At 37.0% G+C, this 25,310-nt stretch overlaps 5 protein-coding genes across 5 annotated transcripts; 3 read left to right on the forward strand and 2 right to left on the reverse strand.

Annotated features, from left to right (window-relative positions):
* Nucleotides 1-922: 922 nt before the first annotated feature.
* LOC140804161 (uncharacterized) lies at nt 923-2,103 on the reverse strand. The gene has a single exon (XM_073159995.1). It carries the CDS (start codon nt 1,820-1,822, stop codon nt 1,109-1,111), a length of 714 nt encoding a protein of 237 aa, XP_073016096.1. The 5' UTR covers nt 1,823-2,103; the 3' UTR covers nt 923-1,108.
* A 2,573-nt stretch (nt 2,104-4,676) lies between these two features.
* Nucleotides 4,677-6,050, forward strand: LOC140804160 (expansin-A4-like). Its single transcript, XM_073159994.1, has 3 exons — nt 4,677-4,894; nt 5,016-5,328; nt 5,414-6,050. Exons 1-3 carry the CDS (start codon nt 4,765-4,767, stop codon nt 5,715-5,717), a joined length of 747 nt encoding a protein of 248 aa, XP_073016095.1. The 5' UTR covers nt 4,677-4,764; the 3' UTR covers nt 5,718-6,050.
* A 1,978-nt stretch (nt 6,051-8,028) lies between these two features.
* Nucleotides 8,029-10,370, forward strand: LOC140804162 (superoxide dismutase [Mn], mitochondrial-like). The gene is made up of 6 exons (XM_073159996.1): nt 8,029-8,507; nt 8,804-8,850; nt 8,945-9,070; nt 9,191-9,247; nt 9,631-9,708; nt 10,084-10,370. Exons 1-6 carry the CDS (start codon nt 8,234-8,236, stop codon nt 10,174-10,176), a joined length of 675 nt encoding a protein of 224 aa, XP_073016097.1. The 5' UTR covers nt 8,029-8,233; the 3' UTR covers nt 10,177-10,370.
* Nucleotides 10,371-10,446: 76 nt separating this feature from the next.
* On the forward strand, nt 10,447-11,759 carry LOC140804507 (uncharacterized). Its single transcript, XM_073160546.1, has 4 exons — nt 10,447-10,485; nt 10,992-11,231; nt 11,353-11,416; nt 11,540-11,759. The coding sequence occupies exons 1-4, from the start codon at nt 10,447-10,449 to the stop codon at nt 11,707-11,709; spliced, it is 513 nt and encodes a 170-aa protein (XP_073016647.1). The 3' UTR covers nt 11,710-11,759.
* Nucleotides 11,760-12,781: 1,022 nt separating this feature from the next.
* On the reverse strand, nt 12,782-24,868 carry LOC140804159 (5-amino-6-(5-phospho-D-ribitylamino)uracil phosphatase, chloroplastic). The gene is made up of 11 exons (XM_073159993.1): nt 24,732-24,868; nt 24,484-24,609; nt 21,068-21,136; nt 20,852-20,956; nt 15,787-15,841; nt 15,286-15,359; nt 14,914-14,997; nt 14,696-14,836; nt 13,554-13,619; nt 13,204-13,313; nt 12,782-13,065 (listed from the first exon to the last, which is right to left on the reverse strand). Exons 1-11 carry the CDS (start codon nt 24,822-24,824, stop codon nt 12,897-12,899), a joined length of 1,092 nt encoding a protein of 363 aa, XP_073016094.1. The 5' UTR covers nt 24,825-24,868; the 3' UTR covers nt 12,782-12,896.
* Between the last annotated feature and the right edge of the window lie 442 nt (nt 24,869-25,310).

Genomic DNA, 25,310 nt, shown 5'->3' on the forward strand with positions numbered 1-25,310 from the left:
GTTTGGTTGTCCAGCTCGTTTCTTTCATTTTAAATTATTGCTATAAATTCAAGATTAGAAAGGCAATAAATTCAAGATTAGAAAAGGACACATTTTTAAATTGTATTTTGTCAATTTCTCCGAAGTTAGGATTTATATTTATCGATAAGGTTTAATAAGTGACTTTTTATATGAAGGAAAAATGAGTTGGATTAGTTATCGAATTTGGAAATGATATAAAATCATCGGAGAATTTGTTTTTAAAAATTCGCCTTAGAATAAATACCGCAATTTCTGAGTATTAGAAATTCGTTACATATTTTATAATATTGTATTAAGAACAATAAATAATATGGTTCTAAATCACATAGTATTAAGAAAAATATATAGTCGTATAATAAAATAGTTTTTTATTTATAAATTAACAGATATGATCTTTGGTAGAATAAAATCAGTTTTTTTTAAGGCTGATCTTTTCTTAATTATATCAATTAACAAGATTGATCGTTTTCTCTTTCCATGAGTAATTCTTTTTAGTTTGAATCTTTTTCACCTAGTTGGTAATTCGAACATCTTTGAAGAAAATGCAACAATAATTGAACAATACAAATTTTTTATCATGAAAAGATATAATCTTTTTTGTGATACCTGCATCGGATTGTAGGTAATATTTGAATTGATTATAAAAAGTTACTATGCATTTTTTAACAACTTGTGTTTTCTATTTTCGTAGAGAAACGATAAATACATAAGAGTTGCTACAAGAACTTTTAGTGCAATCGCATGTACACGAGCATAGGATCGGGTTGATCATGAAATTTTTAACTGTAGTAGGTCTCTTATGAGATGATCTCACGAATCTTTATGATCAACTCTACCGATACTCACAATAAAAAGTACTGACCGTGTCACACAAGTTTTTTCCTTTTTAACCCATATGATGAGAAGAAGAATTATCCACCACTTAAATGTAACTAGTTAATGCATAATTTACAAATTATGTAACTCGAGTATTATCGAATCCGGGCAAGAATGGTACAAGACACCCTTTTTGCAACATAAGAAACAACATTATAAATCGAAACCAATCATCATAATCAGGTGGGATTTGAAGAAGCCAATCTCCAATTCATTGTAGCAACCAACAATCTTTGAATTGCTCCAAAGCACTTTCCCTGAAATCCATCACCCTCATCAAGCAAAAATGAGTGCAAAATCCCAGCCCCAGCCCGCCACATATCCTGTTAGTCTTCAACAGATAACATCTAGGCACACAATCCATCCCTTTCCCCTGTACAACCATGCCCCACACCCTATTCACACCCTCTACCAATTCTTGATTCGAGTTTTCTTGATCATGCTCCAATTCTTCGACAAAGACAACAGCATCCGGGGTTTTTGATCCCTCATTCTCCCATTCGCTTTTCAAGAAATCCCAGTTCTCGAAGATGGCCTTTTCTATCTTGAATTCCAATCTTCTCTTCTCGCCAACTTCATTGTTTTCTGCGTGTATTTGGACTAACAAAGGGGCTTTCTTTAAGTTCTTTACAATGTCTGCCACCGATTCTTGGATCCAAGGATCGATCTTTTCTGAAGAGACTGAATCTTTACTCCGTGATTCATAAGCACCCTTTAAGACATCATCCGTGGGAGAGGAGACAATGGCGGGATTATTTGATAAATCGAATGATACAGATAAAGGCTTTTTTGCGGTTATCTTGGTCTGATTAAAGGTGCGCAAACATGGGTTCGTAGAGTAGACCCGATTCGATTTATTTGCTCGATGAAAAGAGGAATTAGCCATGTTTCCTCTGGGTTGAATCCCATTCGCCGCCGCCATCATCTGAAGTAAAGACGGCAATTGGGTATAATACGAAAGCAATCGATCACACACGCAGAGACACTCTCAAAATAATTCCTTGAAATTATCGAACAGAAATCTTCAAAGAAAACGGCGAATGAACGAGGATTCAGAGCGTTTAAGGGAGGGTGGATGCCAATGAACGAGAAAGAAACAAGATCGTGTGTGCGCAACAAACTAAAATAAAAGGCCCGAATTTATTATATTTATACCAGAATATAGAACGAGATTTCGTAGAAGAATCCAAGTGGTTGTGGGTTCTCTCTCGAGTGGGTAGAGTAGGAACAAATAATTGGGTATAATTGAAGCGTACCAGAGATGGGAATATGGGCATGCGAGGAAGTGAGCGAAGCGCGTGTTTGCGAGGGGCGCTCATGCATGGACATGAGAAAACCACGTGCCTATATGCCATTTCTTCCGCTTGACAACGCGTTTGACCAACTAAACATTTCAATCAGTTTCGTTTCGTGAGAGACGAGTCGTATTTTGTGAGACAGATATTTTATTTATATTATACATAAAAAAATATTACTTTTTATTGTGAATATCGATAGGGTTGACCCGTCTCACAGATAAATATTCGTACGATCGTCTCTCAATAAACCTACTTTAATATAAATGTGAACAATCAATATATTTTTGAAATAAAAAATACATTAAAAATGTAAATGAGCAACCATCACACACACCGACATCAAACTCTTTTACGAACGACAATTTTATTTTTCATTTTGTTTAGTTCAGTTTATCTCGGATGGGAACTAAACCCGTCCTGTTAACATTTTTAATTATAAAATATGTACATAGTATCACCACAAAACTCGAACAAACAGTGTACAAGCCAACCTATCCAAGCCCTATGTCCAACAATATAGGCTTAATAGACCTGTCAATCAGGCCCCAAATTTTATCCCTCGGAGCCCAAATAGTGTCTTATAAAGCCTCAAATGTCCAACATTTAAAAGCCCAACACGGTATGAGGTCGAGCCTCTCAACCCCTAGATTTAGGATTTTTTTTTTAAAGCAAGAGATGTGTTAGATATGATAAATACAAAAATTTGTGTGAGACAGTCTCATATTTCGTATTTTGTGATACAAATATCTTATTTGGGTCATATTTGAAAAAATATTACCTTTTATGCTAAGAGTATTACTTTTATTATGAATATCGATAAGTTTAATCAGTCTCACATAAAAATATTCGTGAGATCGTTTCACAAAAAACTTACTCAGTGATGAATATCAAGTCACATCCTAACCGTTAACACCAACCAACCAACCATAAGAAAAAATACCAACCATAAGGTATTTAATAATAAAATATAAGTTGGACCAAAAATCAAATCAACCTTTTTTTTTCTTTTTTTTTTCTATTTTGCTTAAAAGAAATTGTCAAATCAAAAGAGCCGAAAATCCAAATGACAATAAAGTGGCACATGGCAAACATTTGAGACCCAAACACAATTAAATAGAAAAATTGATGGTATGTGGCTAAAAATTGTGACCATTTCATTAAACACTGTTGATAATTGGGATTGGATTGCGTCAGGGGGAGAGGGTCCATTTCATAAAATATAACTACCCTTCGTCTTCGTACCAATCCGAACTATTGGACAACCCTTTGGTCTTAGAATAAGTCTCTTATGAGAGACATCTCAAATTTATCATCAACATTTAGTTGTATACTTTTTTGTTCAGTTGATTCCCGTTGATTTTGATATTGTAACATTAATTAATATCCATACACTAGTTAAAAGTGATAAATTAGTTGTTTTTAATATAAATTTTTTTTGTAATATTTTATTTATTTATTATAGATATATAGATTTATTCGTGCATTAAAGTCATGAAAATGATGCAAGGGGTACAAGTTAGCATTTTGTTCGGACCTTCGCATGTGCTCCCTAACATGGTAGGGACTTCAACCAGATTTCTTTTAACTATTTCTACCAAATCTTCCAACTTCGGTCGATGTTATATGCCTAAGCTATCCTAGCAATGTTTCTCCAAATTCTTCCTGATTTAATTCGATTTTTCGAAGTTCGCAACATACATTAATTACAATGTAAGAAATCTTCTATATTCAATTTTAGTACTTAAAAAAAGAGTTTGTTTCACGATTCAACAGTTGTTATATACACGGGTACTCTCGTTTATAATAATGTAAATTCGAAATCATTTATATTTTCAGTGTCCAAAACTTTTTTTATCTCCCCACTTTTTTCCTTGTCAACTTGTCGAATCATCCAAATATCTTCAATTATAGCTTGAAATTGCAAAAACTATGTGAGACGGTCTCACGGGTTGTATTTGTGAGACTGATATTTTATTTGGGTCATTCAATGAAAAAGTATGATTTTTTATGTTTAGAGTATTATTTTTTATTGTGATATGAGTATAGTTGACCTGTCTCACAGATTAGGATCCGTGAGACGGTCTCACATGACACCCACAAATTTGTGTTAACATGCATGCATTTGCGGACAATTCCACAACCAAACATAAAATACTCCTCGTGTACATGTTTGAATATGATCACATAATTTCAGATTGATAATGAAGAAATTGTAAAAACAAGAAAATAATTTAGAAATGCATGTGCATGTAGGGTCTACGATACTAGCGAATGTTAGTTTCGGTTTGGAACAATTGCATGTGCAGCATCTTATGTGACTTGAACTAGTGCCGCTAACTTGTCAATTTCCACCTTGCCACATTAATTGCCTGCCCAACATCTCTCTCCGATTCGTAAATATGAACTACACGAGTCGTTGTCTCCTAAAATTTGCATGTTCTTGAAAGTTTCTCTATATAAATAGAGCCCTCGTGTTCCAAGTAAATGTGTACCAAGCTTTCGCCACTCGATAAAATTGAAACCTTTTTCTATCATCTTTCATATATCTCGATTGATATTTACTAGCTCAATGGCAATTCTAATGGTTTCTTTAGCATTCTTGGGATTGTTCATCTGTGGAACTTATGGTGATATTTATGGAGGGTGGGAAGATGCTCACGCGACTTTCTACGGTGGAGGTGATGCATCCGGTACAATGGGTAAGTTCGATAAATTAATTAATTCATGTAAAATACACTTTTTGGGCGGACTTGTTCTTTTCTTGAAGAAAGTAGACATTTGACAAGCATTTTTTGTTGTTGTTGTGACTTGTGGATGTAGGGGGTGCTTGTGGATATGGCAATTTATACAGCCAAGGATATGGCACAGACACTGCAGCTTTGAGCACTGCTTTATTTAACAGTGGCTTAAGCTGCGGGTCGTGCTACCAGCTGACATGCGCTGGCGACCGTAAGTCGTGCGTCCCGGGAACCATCACGGTCACGGCCACCAATTTCTGCCCGCCTAACCCTGCCCTGCCCAACGACAACGGCGGATGGTGCAATCCTCCGCGCCAACATTTTGATCTCGCTGAGCCTGCTTACTTGCAAATTGGCGTCTACCGAGCTGGAATTGTCCCTGTTTCTTACCGAAGGTGAAAAAAGTGCTGACAGGCATAATATCGATTAATCAAGAAAACGGTTTTTTCAAATGTAATAGTTTAAATATTGTTTTGACAGGGTGCCATGTGTGAAGAAGGGAGGAATAAGGTTCACAATAAATGGCCACTCTTTCTTCAATCTAGTGTTGGTTACGAACGTGGCCGGTGCCGGTGACGTCCGAAGCGTTTCTATCAAGGGGTCCAGGACAGGATGGCAACCGATGTCGAGAAATTGGGGCCAAAACTGGCAAAGCAACTCGCACCTCAACGGCCAGAGCCTCTCGTTTCAAGTCACCACTAGCGATGGCCGGACAATCATTAGCAACGATGCTGCACCCGCCAACTGGGGATTCGGGAAAACATACGAAGGCGGCCAGTTCTAATCGCATTTTGCGATACAATTTATCTATATATATAGATGATGATCAAAATGGTTTTGCTCGCGTATTGGAGAGCTGTGGTGGCTGGACAGCACCCGCTTAGGCCTAATGCTTGTATAAGATTAAGGTTTAGGCCTTAGGGACCTTTTTCTTTTTTTTTTTTTTAATGTTTTCGTTTTTAAGAAAAAAAAGTATTGAAAATTGGTTGAAGCCATCGACAAATTTCTCATGTAATATAGAGTAAGTTTGTATTAATGTCCTGAATCAGCCAAACTGAGATGGGACTGATCATCATTATTTTTTATTTATTTTTATGGATGGGGTTGACTACTGATCCATGTTCGCCATTTCAAAATAATTGCACCCATATCTTCAATGGGCTTTTTAGTAAAGGGGCCCAATAATCATTAGGATAATAGGACCAATTCACATAACAAGTAATAAATATTACTTTTATTTTATCTATATTATATTACAAAATAAAAGAACACTGTGCTATTATTTTCTCACGGTATAGTTTGCATGATTTTAAATTACTCTGTCAGCGTCGGAGTGTACTCAAAGTCCAGAAAGGCGACCTCACACGGTGGTCCGTCGACGGTCCTCCAGCGTCGTTGTAATGATCTATTTCTCTGTTTAATTTGTTTTCTCTTGTGCGTAGTCAGATTGACTTATTCTAAAATAGATAGATTGAAATGATAATTTCTTGGCTTACCCAAATGATGGGTCAGTCTACTACGTTCTCATGAAATGATGGATTGTGACGGATTGCAAGCCAACTCTTCTCAAGTCCGCGTTAGATAACTAAAAACTAGCAAGTTCTTGTCCAATCCATCGCAAGTTGTGATCATTGACCCATTTTAATAGCTCTGCTTATATTTTACATTTTAAAAATTTGAAATTTAATTTTTAAAATTTAAAAAGACATTTCTTTTAAAAAAAATATATAAATAACACGCGTATCATTTGACTGGCACGACCCGCTAATATATAATAATTAATAAAGATCGAAATTGTCATTAATTTTATTTTGATACTAATTTATAAAACATTTAAATGATGAGTAAATAGTAAAAGATACGAAAAATGAATTTAAATCTTTACTATATTTAGATATTATGATATGAAAATTTCTTTAAAAAAATATTTGATAACTTTCATAAGTATATATTCAAATTTACTGTTACTATTTTGTCAAGATATTGAGTAATTAAAATACAAAAATATAAATTATTCACTCAAAAACTTCTCACTGTCCCATTATTCTAACCAAATCTCATTATCTAACATGAAATAATAAACAATTATAATCTCATTTTCTCATGGCATCTGATGATGATCCAATCCGAGGAGTGAGTGGTAGACTTGTGTCAGAAGCTTACCTTAGAGGAGGAAGGAGGGGTGATCGATTTAGAACAAGTGCGTGAAGCAGGAGAAACACATGAACTTAAATGGTGTATTGTGGATCGTTTCTTAACTAACAGACCCATAAATTTCTTGGCTATGAAGAATACTTTTGGCTTCTGTTTGGCAACCGGTTAAAGGAGTTTGTATCATTAACCTTGGAGCCAACCTATATCTCTTTCAACTCTTTCGTGGAAAGGATGCTGATAGAATTCTCAGAGATGGTCCGTGGACCTTTGATCAACACCTCTTAGTTATGGCTCGTCTTGGTTTTGGCATGAACCCTCGACAAGTTCCTCTCTTCCGTGTTCCATTTTGGCGGGGGCAAGTCCACGACGTTCCCAGTGGTTTGATGTCGGAACAAGTTGCGAGGAACATCGGCGGAAGTTTTATCGAATCTGACCCGAACAACTTCTGTGGTTTCTGGCGATCTTATTGGCGTGCTCGAGTTTCTACGGATGTTCGTCAACCCCTGAAACGTAGAATGAAAATTAAACTAGCTGAAACGGATGAAGAATATATTATCGTGACAGACCCAAAGCGTCTTCGAATTGACCAGGCTACTGATGTGGGCTCTTCCTATCTGGGCCTTCAAGACTCTCACCTTTAATTCCAGTTAACATTCTTTAGGTGGGCTCTGTTTTTTAGGCCCACCTGTAATTATGAGTACTTTAAGCTGGAATTGTCGTGGGTGAACAAGTCAAGATCTTTTGGACTTGGTGTCCAAACTCAGGCCCAATTTATGAGCATGGATTTTGAAGGTTTTTTGTGGTTCCTGGAGTGAACAATGGAGGGGGGGACTTAACTTTATTTTGGAAAGAACAGAATGTGGTATTAAGTTAATAGTTAGTTAGTTAACTGATAGTTAGCATATTAGATAAAAAAAAAAAAAAAAAAAAAAATTAACCCAAAAGAAAGAACACGTACACCATACTACATTGAATTCTACTTCTAGAAAGTCCAATCGGCTAAACCGCCGCCTCTCTGGTCTCAATTTTGCCGTAGGAACGGTCTGATGCAGAAAAATCCAACCAGCCTATAAATCTGCTGCATCTCAAAGGAATCAATTTCATTAAATTTCCGGTTCACAACTTCTTTCGAACACCTGTTCAGCAATGGCGCTTCGATCCCTAACCAGATATACCCTAGGGAACGCACCTCTCGGGTTTCGCGGTCTGCAGACGTTTTCGCTTCCCGATTTGTCCTACGATTATGGTGCGCTGGAGCCCGCCATCAGCGGCGAGATCATGCAGCTCCATCACCAGAAGCACCACCAGACTTATATAACGAATTACAATAAAGCCCTCGAGCAGCTCGATGCTGCCGTTTCCAAGGGAGACGCCTCGACCGTAGTTAAGTTGCAGAGTGCCATTAAATTCAATGGCGGAGGTACTAATTTTATGTTGAAATTCATTTTTTGTAATTTTCGTTTTTTTTTTTTTGTGATGATTGTGGTCTTTGTTTTCGTGGAATTGAATTGGAGGCCTGGGTAATTTAGAGGAAACTAAATATAATCCATCTTAAGTTTTCTGCGTAACATAAATGTGAGGTATGTTGAAAACATCGCCATTGAAATCCTAATGCTGGTGGCATTTAACAATTTACTGCTCCCCAAACTAAGCAAGTAATTTTTTTTTAATCTCAATATCAGATTGTTCTTTACCACTCCATTATTTTTTTAATAGGTCACGTTAATCACTCAATCTTCTGGAAGAACCTAGCACCTGGTCGAGTAAGTCTGCGCCTTGAGTTGATTTTTAATTTATTATTGTACTATATTTCGAAATTGGGTAAGATTTTATCTAAACGCTGAAATCTCCTTGCAGGAAGGTGGTGGTGAACCTCCTAAAGGTTCTTTAGGTTCGGCTATTGACAGTAACTTTGGCTCGTTGGAAGCTCTAATTCAAAAGATGAACGCAGAAGGTGCTGCATTGCAGGGTTCTGGATGGGTGGTGAGTGTTTTGTGTATTTATATGACCATGTTGTTCTGTGGGATAGACGTTTTTCTCCTATGTACATTAATCTCCTGTTCGCTTTCATTTACTTGATTTACCTCATTGATATATTTGCAGTGGCTTGCTGCGGACAAAGAATTGAAGAGGCTCGTGATTGAAACCACTTCAAATCAGGTAGGTGTGGATCCTTTGCATTGTCTTCACATTTTAGTTTTATATGTGCTATGCTATAATGTCGGATCATTTCATCAATATATTGTACTGCTTTTACATTGATTGTATCCCCGGTTTTGTATTCAATAAAGCAAGCATATTATATTATGGTTTTGGCGATATGTTAGCTATCCAAAACTTGAGAAGGATAATTTGTTTTTCTATTGGAACCTTCTCAAATTTGTCTTCCTATTAGAATACACCTGACCTCTGGTGCAAAGGCTGATAATGATTTGAGGTTTTGAACGTGCTGTAATCAGATTAGTTGTGTATAGATGACTCCATATTATGAGCCGTATGCGACTTGATATCCTAGCACTTGTGTGATCCAATTTCTATTGCAGGACGCATTGGTTACTAGAGGACCAAGTTTAATTCCCCTGCTTGGGATTGATGTATGGGAGCATGCATACTATTTGCAGGTACTACTTCTTCCAACATTTACATTTTTCTTTAGTAGCTTTAATAATAAAGAATTATGTTACCTTTTTAAGCTTGTTGCTGATACAAATCAAAAGCCGACAAAAGGTGATAGAAATGAGGCACTAAATATTTTTTCCTGTAAGATAGACATGATGAAATGTTTATTCTTGAGTTTTTTTCAAAAGGAAACAAGCGCGTTTAATTGTTACGTTTATTTCTTGGCTAAAATGTAAAGTAGTGAGTCTTCAATGTCCATGTTGAGAATGAGTTCTAATTCTGGTATCATCTGTTCTACTAGTTCCTGGCTTCAGTCATCTCCTCATGTAGCAAGTTCTAACACGACTGATATGCTTTCTTGCTTGATATGTATGCAGTACAAAAACGTGAGACCGGACTACCTAAAGAACATATGGAAAGTCATGAACTGGAAATATGCTAGTGAAGTTTACGATAAAGAGTTCCAGTGATCATGATTAGGAAAGTGTTTGGATTGCTACACTTTTGTATCAGTAATGAGAGGAAATAAAATTTGTATCGTCACACAACCAACACTTTTTGTTTGCTTGGAAACTCTCCGTGTTTATGATCGTCTTCCTTTATTATGGTCTGAAATAATCTTCTATGAAACCAGATTTATCTATGAAGCGCAATATTATCTGTACATTTGGGAGGCCGCCTCATTGTGCTTTCATTTATTTCAAGAAACATTTTTAGCTCAAATATAAGTAAAAATTTTGATGGTAATTGGCATGCTGGTGAAAGACATGGATCGAGGTGTAAGGGGACAAAATCTTGCAAGTTTTTTTGGTGAAAAAATTATGAATCTTATACTAACACAATGATTAGTCGTATCCTAGATATATCAAGCCAATGATTAAGAAAATATTCTCCTGGTTACTTTTTTTCATTCTTCTATATTTTTTTAAAAAATGAAATAAAAATAGTAAAATGTCATGATATATATTTGAAGGGGTGATGATGAAGTAAGATATTTGTTACTTAAATATTTTTAAGTTTACCTCAGAAATATTAATTAGTAGCCAGCCAAGGGGCCACGTTTACTCATCTTAACCATTAGGCGATCGTATGTGGTGACCAGACCAGAAACAACAGCTCCAACCCACCAATATAAAACCCAACTCAACACATTTTTCCTTGAAGAATCACTGAAAATTTCACGACATTCCAAGGAAGGAAATTAAAAGGGAAAATGGGACTGAAAGCTCTTTCCCTTTCGCCTTCACAAAATGGTCTTCTTCTTTCTCCCGGAAACACCACATAGAGCTATTTTCAGCACGGTTATGGCAGAGAATCAAGACTTGCAGCAGTTTCCACAAGTTGCGCCAAAAATGGGAATATCGATGACAAGGAAGAACCTGCAGCAGGGAAGAGGAAACAAAACATATTCGAAAGTGTAACAAAAGCTTTAGATTTCTCGCAGGTGAGATCAGAAAGGGATGCTCAGTTGCTGGATGAAGCTAGAAATGCCACTAAATCAGGGGACAAGATGTCAAAGGAACAGGTTTCTAAGATTACTTGTTTCTTGATTAAAGATTTGTTATTATTTACTAGCCATTAATTTTGTTTTTTAAACATATATTTCGGTAATTGTTATTACTTAAAGTGATTTTGGTTTGTTGTAGTATGGAGCTCTGAGGAGGAAGATTGGTGGTACATACAAGGATTTCTTCAAATCATATGCAGAGGGTTAGTTGTCACATTAGTTTACTATTTTTGAGAAATGAATGTCTGATATTCCTGCATCTCCTGGTATTTCTGACATTGAACTTAAGGTTACTAAAATGATGGGAAGTTTTTGATTAATAACAGTGGAAGGGCAATATGTGGGAGAGGGATGGGTGGACAAGACATGCAAAGTGTGCAAGAAAGACACAAGAGGTGAAACGAGACAAGTTGACAAATTTGGGAAGTATGTGCACGTTTCTTGCTTGGACAAATCCAACTCAGAGAACTTCTTCACGAGACTCTTTTCAGGATGAAATATATATATATATATATATATATATATATATATATATATATATATATATATGTGTGTGTGTGTGTCTGTGTGTGTGACCTTGTAAAAATGAGTGCGAGATGCGTGGGCATTTTCACATGGTCGGATTATGAAAAGGATGGAGAATGAGAGCTTAGTGAGATGTTTCCAAACCAGATATCTCCTTCTTCTTCCTAGAAAAATCAGTAATGGCCTGTAAACACGAAGATAACCACGTGAATGAGCGTCGGAAGGATGTCCGACGAGGTCACTCCGATGCTAAAGTCGGCAAATGGGTGAGGAAAAAACGGAAAAGAGATGTAGAAATGGTGTGGGCAAGATAGATATGTGAATGGATTAATCAAATTTGAGCAAACCTGATATTTATAGCAAGAAAGTCAATGCTGACATTGTTTTCAATGTCCACTCACTAATTATGGCAATATGGTTGCTCATGTCCTGTTTTCTGACAAATTTTCTAGCACGCCAAATCCATGTGATTCTGACGGTAATGATTATCAAAACAAGATATCTCATATTTGCACACTTGAGTGCTATGCTATTATCGAGGTAACTCGAGTAGAAAGACATTATCCGGAAACTTGTTTGGAAGCCCGGGATTCTGGTAGCTCGAGATATATGCCCTACTGCTAATAGCTCGGAGAGATGATGTCTTGAGCATATATTTACTCGTTTATCTGTCAGATTGGCTCAAAACTTTTCATTACTTGATTCATGACCCGAGATCATCTGATACCCATACCCGAGCTTCCCTAAGAGTATCACCGTATATATTATAACGTTATAGGTTTTGTGGTACTAAACATTTATTTAGAAATTTATTAAAGTTGAGTTATATCGAGACAACGCCATCTGCAAACTGATTTTTGCCAATATTAAAGACGTCTTGCGCGAAATTTCATATTTAATTTATTTTGCAAGCCAACCCTTTATTTAACTTCTTATCCTGTTGGTTGGTTTGTTTTTTGGGCCAAGATACACTAAGAATCCGTCGATTATAGTTGATTGTGTAGTTTCATCAAATTCAAATTCAATTGTAGCTTCCACAAAAGATTCAACATTGCTTAAATTTCTATTAAATCAAATGTGAGAATTTAAGGAAAGAAAAAAGGGAGAAAATGAGGCCTTAATTACACATGTACAGAGTAAAAAAAAAAAGTCGGAAGTTCAGAAGATGGTATCAATATGAAGCTTTCTCTTTGAAGGAGCTTTTTCGATCACCTGTTTTTGCAAGTCCATGAAAGTCGACCCTATGTGAGCAAACAATCTCCGTAGATTAATCACAGAAAGCTCGTGGAAGCTCGCAACCGTCAAATCCGCCTGCCCGAGATCATACCTGCGATATTTTTCAGAATGTGGAATCTTGATCTAACCAAGAAAAGAGAAGGTGGCAAAACAAGATTCACGGAACTCATTTGTCGGAATCTCCGAGCAAGCATTAAGTCAAATTGAAACTAATTTACATAACACATACGCTGGATGAGCACCAATCAAAGCTACAGCCATCATCGTACAATTGTGAGCTGCAGTTACTCCTCTGGGATCGTCTTCAAACACAACACACTTGGAGGGTTTTCTGTCAAGCTGCATAACAAGTTTCAAACATAATTTCATGATTTCCAGGATGTTTAATATAATAATGCGGAAAAGGAGAAGAGTACGCAAGATCCAAGGTAAATCGAACTAGAATCAATGCCAAGAAGCACAATCATCTTGTGATACACCTCACCATTATATTTCCTAGGTAAAGGCATTTGCATATCAAGAATGGAAAACTTTCTGTTACTTTTTCCACTGGTGTCAAACAGTAGGTGCCAAACATACCTTCACAGCAGCAGAAAGGAACCTATGTGCAATGGACTCCATACCATCTTCCTCGGACACAATGGCCTGCAACTCCAGAAGAGATAATTTAGCTTTCTCCAAATAAAGATTCAGTTAGTTTACACCTTTTCACTACATTTCAAATCACAAGCACTCCTATTAAATTGCTGACACCTACGAGATAATAGAAGACATTTCAATTTTCTGTCCATCAATCGATTTTTACCAGGCATTTATTTTACAAATTACAAGAATATTTCCAGTGACATTTTACCAAAGAGACTAATCACCATTTGAACATGCAACAAAAGGGATTAAATTCCGGGAGCAAACATTGGTAGATGTAAATCATAATCATTTCACATAAATGAGATGGAAGTCCATCAATAAAAAGCAAAGGGGAAAATTCACACATGGATCATAAGACACGTTGACAGAGCCTTTGGGGATAGATTGGACCCTGAACATGTATGTTGGGGATACTCCTTGTATCAAACAATATGGTAAATACTAAATGACAAATGCTAAGAGCTAAAGATAAGTAAATCCTAAAACTCAAGGAAATAAGTTGGTGCATAAAAGGGTTCTCATTCAAGAAAGGCCGCGTGGTCTTCTTTTTCTGTACCTTGATCTTGGAAGCATAAGGAGCAGGCAAAACATGCATTACAATGCACAATCCCACGAGGCATAATACTACATGAAGAACTAGAGGATATAGTTTGGTCAGAGGGGAAGTTATATCAAAAGAGGCAGGCAATGTGAGTGATGACTTTGTGGAGGCAGAAATTGTCACGTCCACATGTGAGATAAATTCCCTCCATGGAAGTGAAAAAAAGTAACTATACATGCATGGTGTGTAGTCCAAAATTCATTGAAGCTTTTGAATTAAGATAGGGTTCCAAATAAGTAATTGGGCTCCTTTCTGTGACAATCCAAAGCAAGATACACCAGAAATAAAACCATAATTACACTATCACAGAAAGTAAAGCAAAACAAACTAAGATTTTGAAGTTTATTCAAATATTAATAGTATTCTATATTTCTATTAGATACCATAAGATGGTAATGAACAGAATGCTCTCAGCGTTAAAAAAAAAAGCACCCTAATGTTCGTAGGCGTGAGAGAAGAGAAACAGAGCAACCTGAAAAAACTTCTTCAATCCCATTCGCTCTAGAGCCTCAACCATGTTTTTGCGATCAAGACTTGATACAACAGCACACGGAATGCGAGATGTAGCTATAGCATCTAACCACTCTTTTAGCCCTTCCATTGGTTCTGAAAGCTACAGAAAACATTAGAATATAAGTTACTGCAACTTAGGCGACAACATTCACATGACATTTTACTGAACAATCTTACTTCGACAAGATTGTGATAGTACAACTCCGAGAGTCTCAACTTCAGTCTATCCAAATCAGGCTCAGCCACTCCCCAAAGCAAAACCTAAGATTCCGTCAAAGACATCTATATATAAGTGACAAAGCAAAAAGGTAAAAATGTGTGAAGCTTATACAGGTTAAGCTTGATGTTGATGATATATCCCAAAAAGTGGAAACTTACAATTACTATTTTATCCATAAAAAAGTCTTAGATATACATATACAGACTGAAAATAACTTCTAAAATATCCGGTTCACTAAGCAAACAAGGATAGGATATTAGGTGTTTAGGTTCATGAACTAGGAGAAGAAGTGGATGGAAGTCTGTGAAAACCAATGGAGATTCCCAAACCTTGCGCAGAACATGATCAGCACCTGCATAATGCAAAACTCTTTGCACACTGTCATCTCTAGGGATTTCCTTTCCTGCACAATAACCCCCCATACATCAACACAATTTCAAGGAATCTCAAGTGTATCACAAGTCTCTGCTTCATAGCTTCGCTACAGAGTACTGACAGAAGTGGTCAATCTATGCAATTGAATAAGATAAAATATTGAGGCAAAAAAATAAAAATCTCTATAACGATAACACAAATATTTTGTCTGCTCTAGAACAAAGAACATTTTTTATGCATGCGCCTTGAATCGAAACCTTGGGATGCCAAAATATTGAGGAAACTTCTCAGTTATTTGTTTATGAATTCCAGAATAAAGAAAAAATTTAGATTGAATATACTAGCTCAATTTTTGCAAGTGCAGATCCATAAGTACCTTAGTTGGTTTCAACTATTGTCTTACCAATACTCAACATAAGGGTATCACTATTTTTGTCAGAACATGTTAAACTTACCTTCCTCAGAAGCAAGTTTTTCCCAGGCATCCAACTTCAAAGCTCTAGTATTTGCCTGTAATACCAGATTTTTGGATTAGAAGGCCAGTTAAATTGATACAGAATAATGAGGTGCACATTGAGCAATGAGATTCACGAGAATAACATGATTGTCTAATGAAAACACAACCTTTATGCTCTATTATTAGTTATTTTCTTTTACAAGTTGAGGTTTCATTTGTGTGATCCAAAGTGGCACAGCCAAATGGTGGAGAAGCAGTTACATTCTATCAGGTACAGCCAATTTGAAAGGCAACGCTTAAAATAGAAGTCCAGCAAAAGCAATTCGATAGGAGGAAGGGTGTCCATTTAAGACATCAATTTAAATGCTGACAATGCTAGCTCCTTGAAATGCACATGCAAAAGTTTTCAAGTAAAGTGAGAATTTAGAAGAACAATAAAAAAGATTATTAGCTAGTAAGTGATGACACCAGCCATCCACAATGGTTCAGAATCAATATCCTTCAGCTTTAAACATCCTCCATGTTTTACGTAAAAGGGTAATTTAAGCAGTATAGATGTCAATGGAGCAATCAGCAGTTATAACCATAAATATATTTCCCTACATGCAATGGGCTATAAATTTATAATTACTGGTGTAATATATGGCGCTGTTTTCACAAACAAAAGGTGATGATTGTTGATTCATTCACAAAAAAAAAAAAGGTTCCGTCCACCACATTGTGGGTTGACTGAAAGATTTACATAAGAAATAACAGAATCGAGAATTCGGTCTTACGCCACTTCTGTTAGTCTTTTTTTGAATTTATTAATTCCCTCTTATAAAGAAAGATAGGAAACCTTACTATAATTATTACCTTTTTGAATGGCCTACTTTGAATTGTTATCTTGGAATCCACAAGGAAACCTTATCAACACAAACTTGTATGACTTCTATAACACAAGAAATACTACAATGAACTTAAATAAATCAACGTGATATTTTAAATCTAGCAACTAACCCACCAGAGATTAGAAGTGTTGCTTTAACTAAGAATTGTACTTAATATTTTTTGGAATCCTCGTTGCTATCATTTTCTAGCTTAAAATTGTAGAAATAAAGTAATATATTTTGGAAAAAGGTATAAGATTATCAAGTATCAACCATAATTTTAAAATGCTTGAGGCGCCACCAGGAGAGCCTCTTGCACATGCACGTGGGTATGTACCCAGGCGCAGCAGGATACTTGGGAGAGGAAGTTTTCCCCAAACCCTAATACATAAGTAGATAAATATCAATGAATCTTTGCTTTTCACAACTTAATGAGTTCAATAATAGAATCTTTGTCATATAATACTATAGTAGATAAATAAATTTTTCTAAAGAACTGGGCCTTTCTTCAATAAGGCGAGCGCCTCACCTTGTGCCTTGCGCCACCACTTTGCGCCTTGATGCCCGTCATAACCATGTTATCAACATTATGATGTACTTTAAAATGATCTGATTGGGTTTACCATAAGAAATTTTATATAAAGAGCTGGTGATCGAAATCTAAACGAAGAGAAAATAATAGGAGTTTTAACCATCTGTGCATTGTGTTGTTTACCTAAATCTTTACATGCTTGTAACTGAACTAAGAAATCTAGTATCAGAATGCACCCTCTCTTTATTTTATTTCTACAAATACATGGGGAAAAGAGTGGTGGAATGAGGGGGAGGAATGGGATCCTACGCCTTTCAGATTTGAGAATGTATGGTTGTCACATCACAATTTCAAAGAGTTGGTAAAAGAGTGGTGGAATGAGGGGGAGGAACAAGGTTGGGAAGGGTATAAGTTCATGAAAAAACTCAATAAACTGAAAGTCGATATCTTATGTTGGAACAAGGAAGTTTTCGGCCACGTGGGAGTTAAATCGGAGGAGATAAAAGGTAGGATCAAGGTTTTGGATGGGATAGAAGCCGAGGGAGAATGGAATGACACCTTGAATTCACAAAGGAGAGAAGCGAAATGCGAGTTGGAAAGTTTGAATTTCAAAAAGTTTCAGTTGGATAGTCAAAAAGCAAAAGTGAGGTGGTTAAGAGAAGGGGACCAAAACTCAAAATTTTTCCACTCAATGTTGACCAATAGGCGGAACAGATCAGTTATTGACAAGTTGGAGTTGGAGGATGGGACTATGATTACGGACGAAAAGGAGATTGAGGACAATATTTTGAGATTTTATAAGCATCTTTACAGAAATTCAGAGGGGTGGGGGGGGGGGTTTAGATGAGTTGGAGTGGTGCCCTTTGGATATGAATGCAAGACAAGAGCTGGAAGTTCCCTTTTCTGAGGAGGAAATTAAAAAAGCGGTATTTGAGTGCGAGGGTTCAAAGGCGCCGGGACCGGATGGATTCACAATAGCATTTTTCCAAAAAAATTGGGATATCATTAAGGAAGATTTATTGAAGGTATTTGCTGAATTTCATGAGAGAGGAGTGGTGAATGGCATTACTAACCATAATTACATCTGTCTCATTCCAAAGAAAAAGGATGCGGTTAGGATCAACGATTTTAGACCTATAAGCCTTACAACGAGCTTGTACAAGATAATTGCAAAAGTTTTGAGTTCCAGAATTAAAAGATGTTTGAGCTGAACTATCGCAGAAAATCAAAGTGCTTGTATTAAAGGTAGACAGATTTTGGATTGCTGCCTGGTTGCCAACGAAGTGGTTGAAGAATGCCGTAGGAGGAAAAAAAAGGGGTGGGTTCTTAAGGTTGATTTGGAAAAAGCCTATGACAATGTTGATTGGCGATTCCTCGATTTAGTACTCGAAAAAAAGGGCTTCAGAACGAAATGGAGAAGATGGATTCGAGGGTGTGTGTCAACTGTATCATTTTCGATTTTTATCAACGGTAAACCAAGGGGGAAATTTAGAGGAGAACGAGGACTCCGTCAAGGAGATCCTTTATCTCCTTTTCTTTTCAACTTGGTCATTGACGCTTTGGGTAGGATGGTTGATAGGGCTAAGACTTTGAATGAGGTAAGAGGGCTGGTGGTTGGAAGGGGTAAGGTGGAAGTCTCTCATATTCAATTTGCTGATGATACGTTGTTCATGGTTCAGAAGGTAGGTCATGTGAGGAAATTGGTGGATATCATCAAATCATTTGGGATACAATCGGGTTTGAAGATAAATATTCAAAAAAGTGTGTTGCTGGGGATTTGTTGTTATGAAGAGGAAGTGGTTGGTTTGGCCCGAGAGATTGGATGCAACATAGATGGTTGGCCGATTAAGTATCTTGGATTACCCTTGGGAGGACAACCTTTGTCTCTTGAGTTTTGGGAACCCGTCCTTACAAAGATGTCTAAAAAGCTTTCAAGCTGGAAGAAATCGTTCCTTTCAAGAGGTGGCCGATTGACACTAATCAAATCGGTGTTAAGTGCGATGCCGTCCTACTACATGTCTCTGTTCCGAGTGCCAAAAAGAGTAGCAAAAAAGATGGAAAAATTGATGCGAGATTTTTTATGGGATGGACCGGATGGGGATACGAGTTGCCACGTTGTGGGTTGGGAATTGGTCTGTAGACCGAAGGTTAGAGGTGGGCTTGGTTTGGGGAATATCGGATTGAGAAACAAAGCGCTACTAGGGAAATGGTGGTGGAGAGGATTTCAAACCAATGATCAGTTGTGGAAGAATGTTGTCAAGAGCATTTATGGCCTTCAGGAGAATGGATGGGATTTGGGATTGGCAAGGAATGCGACGTTTAGAAGCCCATGGAAATTTATTTCTCGTTCTTTCCCGGCAATTCAGCCACTGTGTGGGATGGTATTGAAAGGGGGTAATTTTATTAGGTTTTGGGAGGATGTTTGGGAGGGTGGGGGACTTTGTTTCCAAGAGCTTTTTCCTTCTTTGTTTTCGATTAGCACTGTCACTAATAAACCAATTCTGAATTTCATTGAGGTTGTTGATTTGGGAGTCGGTCGTAATTTTCGTTGGGATGTGCGTTTTAGGAGAAACCTTAACGAGTTAGAACTGGGGGAGTTTAGTACATTATTGGGGATCCTTCACACAAAAAGTCTAGAGTTGGGTTTGGAGGATAGGAGAGTGTGGTTGGGAGAGTCTTCCGGTTTATTTTCAGTTCGTTCATTCTACGAGTCTTTCCTTCATTTGCATCTTTTCCCTGCCTTCGAACAATTCAAAAATATTTGGAAAGTACTTGTCCCGAAAAAGATTCAGATTTTCTCGTGGATTGTCGCTTTGGGTAAGCTACAGACCTCTGACTCAATCCAAAGAAGATGGCCAACATGTGCTTTAAGTCCACAGTGGTGTTGTTTATGTCGAAGACAGGAAGAGGATCAAGATCATTTACTGCTGCACTGCGATTTCTCAAGGAAAGTGTGGATCAAGGTGATGGAAGAGTTGAGATTCTCTTGGATTTTTCCGAGGAAGGCAAAAGATATGTTTATAATTGATCCAGGGTTTCTCAAGGGAGCAACTAAGACAAGTTTCTGGTTTACGGTTGTTCATTATACATTCTGGTCATTATGGCTAGAAAGGAATAACAGGATTTTCAATGACTCCGCCGTTTCTGTGGACAAAGTATGGGAAGTGCTCAAATTCAAGGTGGCTCAATCGACAAGGAATTTTAAAGAATTATCTCATTTGTCAATTTCGGATGTACTTAGGGATTGGACTCTTGTAACGCTTTAAATTAACCCTTTACTTGTTTTGTTTTGTATTTCAATTGCGTAGCGGATATCTCAACCGCTACTATTTTGTAATGCTGTTTTTAATTAATAAAATTTCGTTTCCTATCAAAAAAAAAAAAAAAAAAACATGTAACAATGATATAGGCGGTAAATGCATGTTAAAAATGTGAAATGCGTGATTAAATGTATCAAGATTCTATATCAGAATAGAACCAAATGGGTACCTTGGCTGTTTATCTACTGGGCAAAAGCTAAAAAAAGAAATTATATTCAATTAATTCATCATATGAACAGGGACACGATAAAATCTCCACGCCCATTAGAGGTACTAAGGAGAGAATAGAACTGACACGGCTAGTAAATAACTTTCGACCACGTGATAGGCATGAAACTTTACCACGACATTATCCCAAGAGAATATAAGACCATAGGCTTCATCAGGTTTCATGGCATATCGAATCCTTTGCAGAAAGCCTTCTTGCATTCTATCATTCAAAAAATCCTATGGATGGCAGCAAACAATAAAAATAATTATAAATTTTCCGACACAAGAAATCAGTCATAAATATGATATCATAATGACGATTGCTCTCTTTTTCAGTCTAAAGCTTACCACGTCAACTTTAAGTGGCCCTTCAGGTCTAAATGTTTCAAAGCCTTCCCCATATTCAGCTCCAATGACCTACTAATATTAAGATAAACTTCATTTCGACTGCAATATGGACTGATACATCTTCCTCAAAATACAACTTTTAGGAATAAATACACTTGAAAGTGTTCTAGAAAAATGGCATAAAGTTCACATCTGCACTTGTATGAGTCTAAAATCAATATGCAGTCTATTAGTTTTGTTTAAATATTGGATATTAGCTTGGGATGTGAGGTTTAGGAGAGATTTTAATGATGAAGAGTTACAAGAGTTCACAAGTTTGTTAGGTGTCTTAGATGGAGTCACGTTGCGGTTGGGTCTGGGGGATCGTAGGGTATGATTGGGGGATTCCTCGGGGTTGTTCTCTGTCAAATCTTTCTATAACTCTTTCTTCCCAGATTCTGCTTTTCAAACATTCGATTGCTTCAAAACCATTTGGAAAGTTAATGTCCCACAAAAGATCAAGATTTTCTCGTGGATCGTTGCTCTGGGGAAGTTGCCGTCTTGTGACAACGTGCAGAAAAGATGGGGGAGTTGCACTCTACGGCCTCAATGGTGCTGTTTATGTCGGCAAGATGAAGAAAACCAGGACCATTTACTGCTGCACTGCCCATTTGCTCGCTGCATTTGGATAAAAGTTCAGAGGGAAATGGGAATTCAATGGGCATTTCCTAACTTTGCTAGAGAGCTGTTACAGGATGATTTTGATTGTCCATTACCATCTTCACTTAATGATTTCTGGGCTATGATTGTTCACTGCGTATTTTGGTCATTATGGCTCGAGAGGAATAGGAGAATTTTTGAAGATCATCACGAAACGACAGACCAGGTTTGGGATAAAGTAAAATTCAGGATGGCAATATGGACAACCGGATTGAGAGAATTTAGTCATCTATGTATAAGTGATTTGGTTCGAGATTGGAAGTTTGTATTGCAATATCATTAGTGTCAAGCTCATTTCTATTAGGTTAAGTCCGTAGAGCAGTTAGCTCATTGAGGATTTCTTATCCTCATTTTGTTGTAACTCATTCATATTATTCTAATATAATAGTTTTTTATCAAAAAAAAAAATATTGGATATTAGCTTAGTTCAGTTTATTAGTTGAGTCAGTTATTAGTTTGTTAATAGTCAGTTAAAACCGTGTGCTTATATATATACACCTTTGTATAGACTAATTACTCGCTAATTTTGATAGCAATAATATGGAAAATTCCCCACTTTGCTATGTTCTTCTCAAGTCTAACATGACATCAGGGCCTAGATTTCACCGTTATGTGTTGAACAGCTCATAGTTGAGCCACTCGTCGTCTTATAAACTTCACGCTCCAGATGTTCATTTCTGACCGTGAGAGGATGAATCCACAGCCTACTGCTCGAGCTTTATACCCTCTGAGTGACTACCTATTATGTGACTCTTTGTCACCAAAGCATAAAGCTTTCGCCTTACATGTTTCTACACAGTTTGAACCATAGTTCTACCAATGAAGCTGTCAAACACCCACAATGGAGGAATGCCAGGAACGAGGAATTATCTGCTTTGGAAGATAATTGCACATGGTCAGTTGTACCATTACCTCCTGGAAGCATACCATTGGTTTTCGTTGTGTCTTAAAGATCAAATATGCCTCGAATGGATCGATTGATCAACAAAAAGCTCGCCTAGTCACCAAGGGTACACCCAACAAGAGAGTGTTGATTTCTTTAAAATTTTCTCACTCATAGCAACACTTGCTTTTTCAAAATTATGTTGGCTCTTGTTGCCATTAATGCATGGCATTCGGTCCAATTGGGCATCAACAACGCATTTCTCAATAGAGATTTGGTATATGGATTTACCATTGGGGTATTCGAATAAACATGACTCAAAATTTGAATCAAATTGCTTGGTTTGTAAGCTTCATAAGTCCTTATACGGACTAAAACAAGCTTCTTGGCAGCGGTATTCTAAATTCTCTCACTCCCTTATCAGCTTTGGTTTTATGCAGTCCAAATCAAATTATAATTTGTTTACCAAAGGTGGAAATTCTTCATCTGTTGCCTTGTTGGTCTGTGTAGATGATATTATCCTTGTCGGGCCATCTCATTCTGTCATTGATAATCTAAAGTCCTTAAAAAGTTAGTTTAAGTTGAAGGATCTAGGTCCCTTGAAATAATTCTTAGGAATGGAGATCACAGGCTAGCATATCCCGATGTCAACAACAATATACATTGCAGCTCTTGCAAGACACTGGTTTTCTTGTTGGGAAGCCAACCACTGCTCCTATGGATCCAACAGTCACTCTATTTGGTGCTGAAGATGAGCTCATTGAGGATGCATCCATTTATAGACGTCTCATTGGTTTCCTATTATATCTTACCACAACGCGACCAGACATTACATCTGCAGTAAATAAACTGAGTCAATTGGTTGCTCAACCGCAGACCACACACTTGGCAACAGCACATCATTTACTCAAGTATCTAAATTCTTTGCCTGGGCAAGGCATTCTCTTTTCTGCTTCCACGATTCAGCTTAAGGAATTCTCAGATGCTGATTAGGCCTCTTGCCCGGATATCAGACGTTCTGTCACTAGATTTTGCGTCTTTCTTGGTGACTCTCTCATGTCTTGGGAAGCCAAGAAGCAAACTACTACCACTAGATCATCCGCTGAAGTGGAGTATCGAACCATGGCAGGGACTACTAGCGAATTGGCTTGGATTGTTCAATTGCTACATGATTTCCACGTCTTTCTATCTTCTCCAGTTCCCATTTTATGTGATAATCAAGCTGTCATTCACATCACTAACAACCCGATTTTTCACGAACGCACAAAACACTATCGAGATTGATTGTCACTTTGTTCGAGAAAATATAGTCATTGGGCTAATCAAACTTTTTCCTATCAGATCGTATTTGCAACTTGCTGACATGTTAACAAGAGCGTTCCCTTTCTCCACTTTGTCCACCTTTATGGTCAAGATGGCTGGCTATTCAAGATATATATCGTCCATCTTGAGGGGCATATTAGTTTTATTTAAATAGTGGATATTAGCTTAGTTCAATTTATTAGTTAGTAGGTTATTAGTTTGTTATTAGTCGGTTAACAACCTTATGTACAAGGTACACACTGATTCCTAATTGATTCTGATAGCAATAATATGGAAAATGCCCCACTGTGCTCTGTTCTTCTTATGTCCAACATAGTCAGCGCTATGATACCTTAAACAAGCTAAATTCTTGTCAAAACAAAGCCAGTTACCCAAACCGCCCTAGTTACTAAACACTAATTCTCTAGAGATAAGAATAAAAACCCACCAAAGAATCACAAAAGAAGAGCAATAAACTATAACTGACACAAACTTAGCAAATCAAAAAATAAACAAACAGAGAAAACTGGACCTCTTCCATGAAAATGTTGTTGGGCATGCTCGAAAAACCATTGAGCGACCCATTTTCATCCGAGCCAAAAGCGTTTCTTGCAAAAATGGTACGATTTCCATGCACCGAGTTTGAGCGGTTTAACATCTGTTCAGACAGATTTTGAAGAGTTAATATGGTGACAAATGAAAAATATATTTGTTCTTTAAAAAAAACTGGTGAACCATATACTAATATTAATATTAAAAAAAATATGGCCAGAAGCGAACCAATAATCTGAGTTTATCTGGGAAACGAGGGTGAAACGGCCTCGGAGAGCGAGGAGGTAGAGGGGAACTTGCAAAGCTCAGAGCATTCTCCATCTTTACCAGACACGAGAAACGCCAGAGTCGTGTTAAAAAGGAGATATTAGTATACAGATTGGGCTTCATTCTTTCTTTATTGGGCCATTTTAATAACCAGGCCCTTTGGGCTATTTACGCAACCTGCATGGTTTTATTAATTGTTACTAGGATGTCAATGGACCCTGACCTGCAATGGACCCGTCCTGTCTGGGGCGGATTTGGATATACTAAATGGACCATGAAATGGGTCTCGGATCTAATTTTTCAGATCCGTTTGTATATGGGACGGGTCATGGTCTTATAATACCCATCCATATGTGTAGATATAAATTGATGTAATCTTGAGGTGAGGTGGTACTTTTATTTTAATTTTGTTACCGTACTTTTTCTCTTTAAATTATATTTTTTTACGGTTTTAAATTATAGTTTTATTTTTTCAATGTACTTTCTCTCTTTAATTTTGTAGGTAATTCTTCATGTAATTTACCAACTTGTCCCACCATT

Source organism: Primulina eburnea, chromosome 11 (genome assembly GCF_022965805.1).
Source record: "Primulina eburnea isolate SZY01 chromosome 11, ASM2296580v1, whole genome shotgun sequence".
NCBI lineage: Eukaryota > Viridiplantae > Streptophyta > Magnoliopsida > Lamiales > Gesneriaceae > Primulina > Primulina eburnea.

What these genes read in the sequence shown, in the direction of transcription:
- LOC140804161 (XM_073159995.1), bottom strand. Translation starts at nt 1,822, where the DNA reads ATGATGGCGGCGGCGAATGGGATTCAACCCAGAGGAAACATGGCTAAT.
- LOC140804160 (XM_073159994.1), top strand. Translation starts at nt 4,765, where the DNA reads ATGGCAATTCTAATGGTTTCTTTAGCATTCTTGGGATTGTTCATCTGT. An exon ending in TGATGCATCCGGTACAATGG is followed by an intron (nt 4,895 to 5,015) that starts GTAAGTTCGATA and finishes TTGTGGATGTAG; the next exon opens with GGGGTGCTTGTGGATATGGC. An exon ending in GTCCCTGTTTCTTACCGAAG is followed by an intron (nt 5,329 to 5,413) that starts GTGAAAAAAGTG and finishes TTGTTTTGACAG; the next exon opens with GGTGCCATGTGTGAAGAAGG.
- LOC140804162 (XM_073159996.1), top strand. Translation starts at nt 8,234, where the DNA reads ATGGCGCTTCGATCCCTAACCAGATATACCCTAGGGAACGCACCTCTC. An exon ending in CATTAAATTCAATGGCGGAG is followed by an intron (nt 8,508 to 8,803) that starts GTACTAATTTTA and finishes TTTTTTTAATAG; the next exon opens with GTCACGTTAATCACTCAATC. An exon ending in AGCATGCATACTATTTGCAG is followed by an intron (nt 9,709 to 10,083) that starts GTACTACTTCTT and finishes ATATGTATGCAG; the next exon opens with TACAAAAACGTGAGACCGGA.
- LOC140804507 (XM_073160546.1), top strand. Translation starts at nt 10,447, where the DNA reads ATGGTAATTGGCATGCTGGTGAAAGACATGGATCGAGGT. An exon ending in ACAAGATGTCAAAGGAACAG is followed by an intron (nt 11,232 to 11,352) that starts GTTTCTAAGATT and finishes GGTTTGTTGTAG; the next exon opens with TATGGAGCTCTGAGGAGGAA. An exon ending in CTTCAAATCATATGCAGAGG is followed by an intron (nt 11,417 to 11,539) that starts GTTAGTTGTCAC and finishes GATTAATAACAG; the next exon opens with TGGAAGGGCAATATGTGGGA.
- LOC140804159 (XM_073159993.1), bottom strand. Translation starts at nt 24,824, where the DNA reads ATGGAGAATGCTCTGAGCTTTGCAAGTTCCCCTCTACCTCCTCGCTCT. An exon ending in CTGATCATGTTCTGCGCAAG is followed by an intron (nt 14,998 to 15,285) that starts GTTTGGGAATCT and finishes ACGGAATCTTAG; the next exon opens with GTTTTGCTTTGGGGAGTGGC. An exon ending in TCCTTTCTGCTGCTGTGAAG is followed by an intron (nt 13,314 to 13,553) that starts GTATGTTTGGCA and finishes CTTGTTATGCAG; the next exon opens with CTTGACAGAAAACCCTCCAA.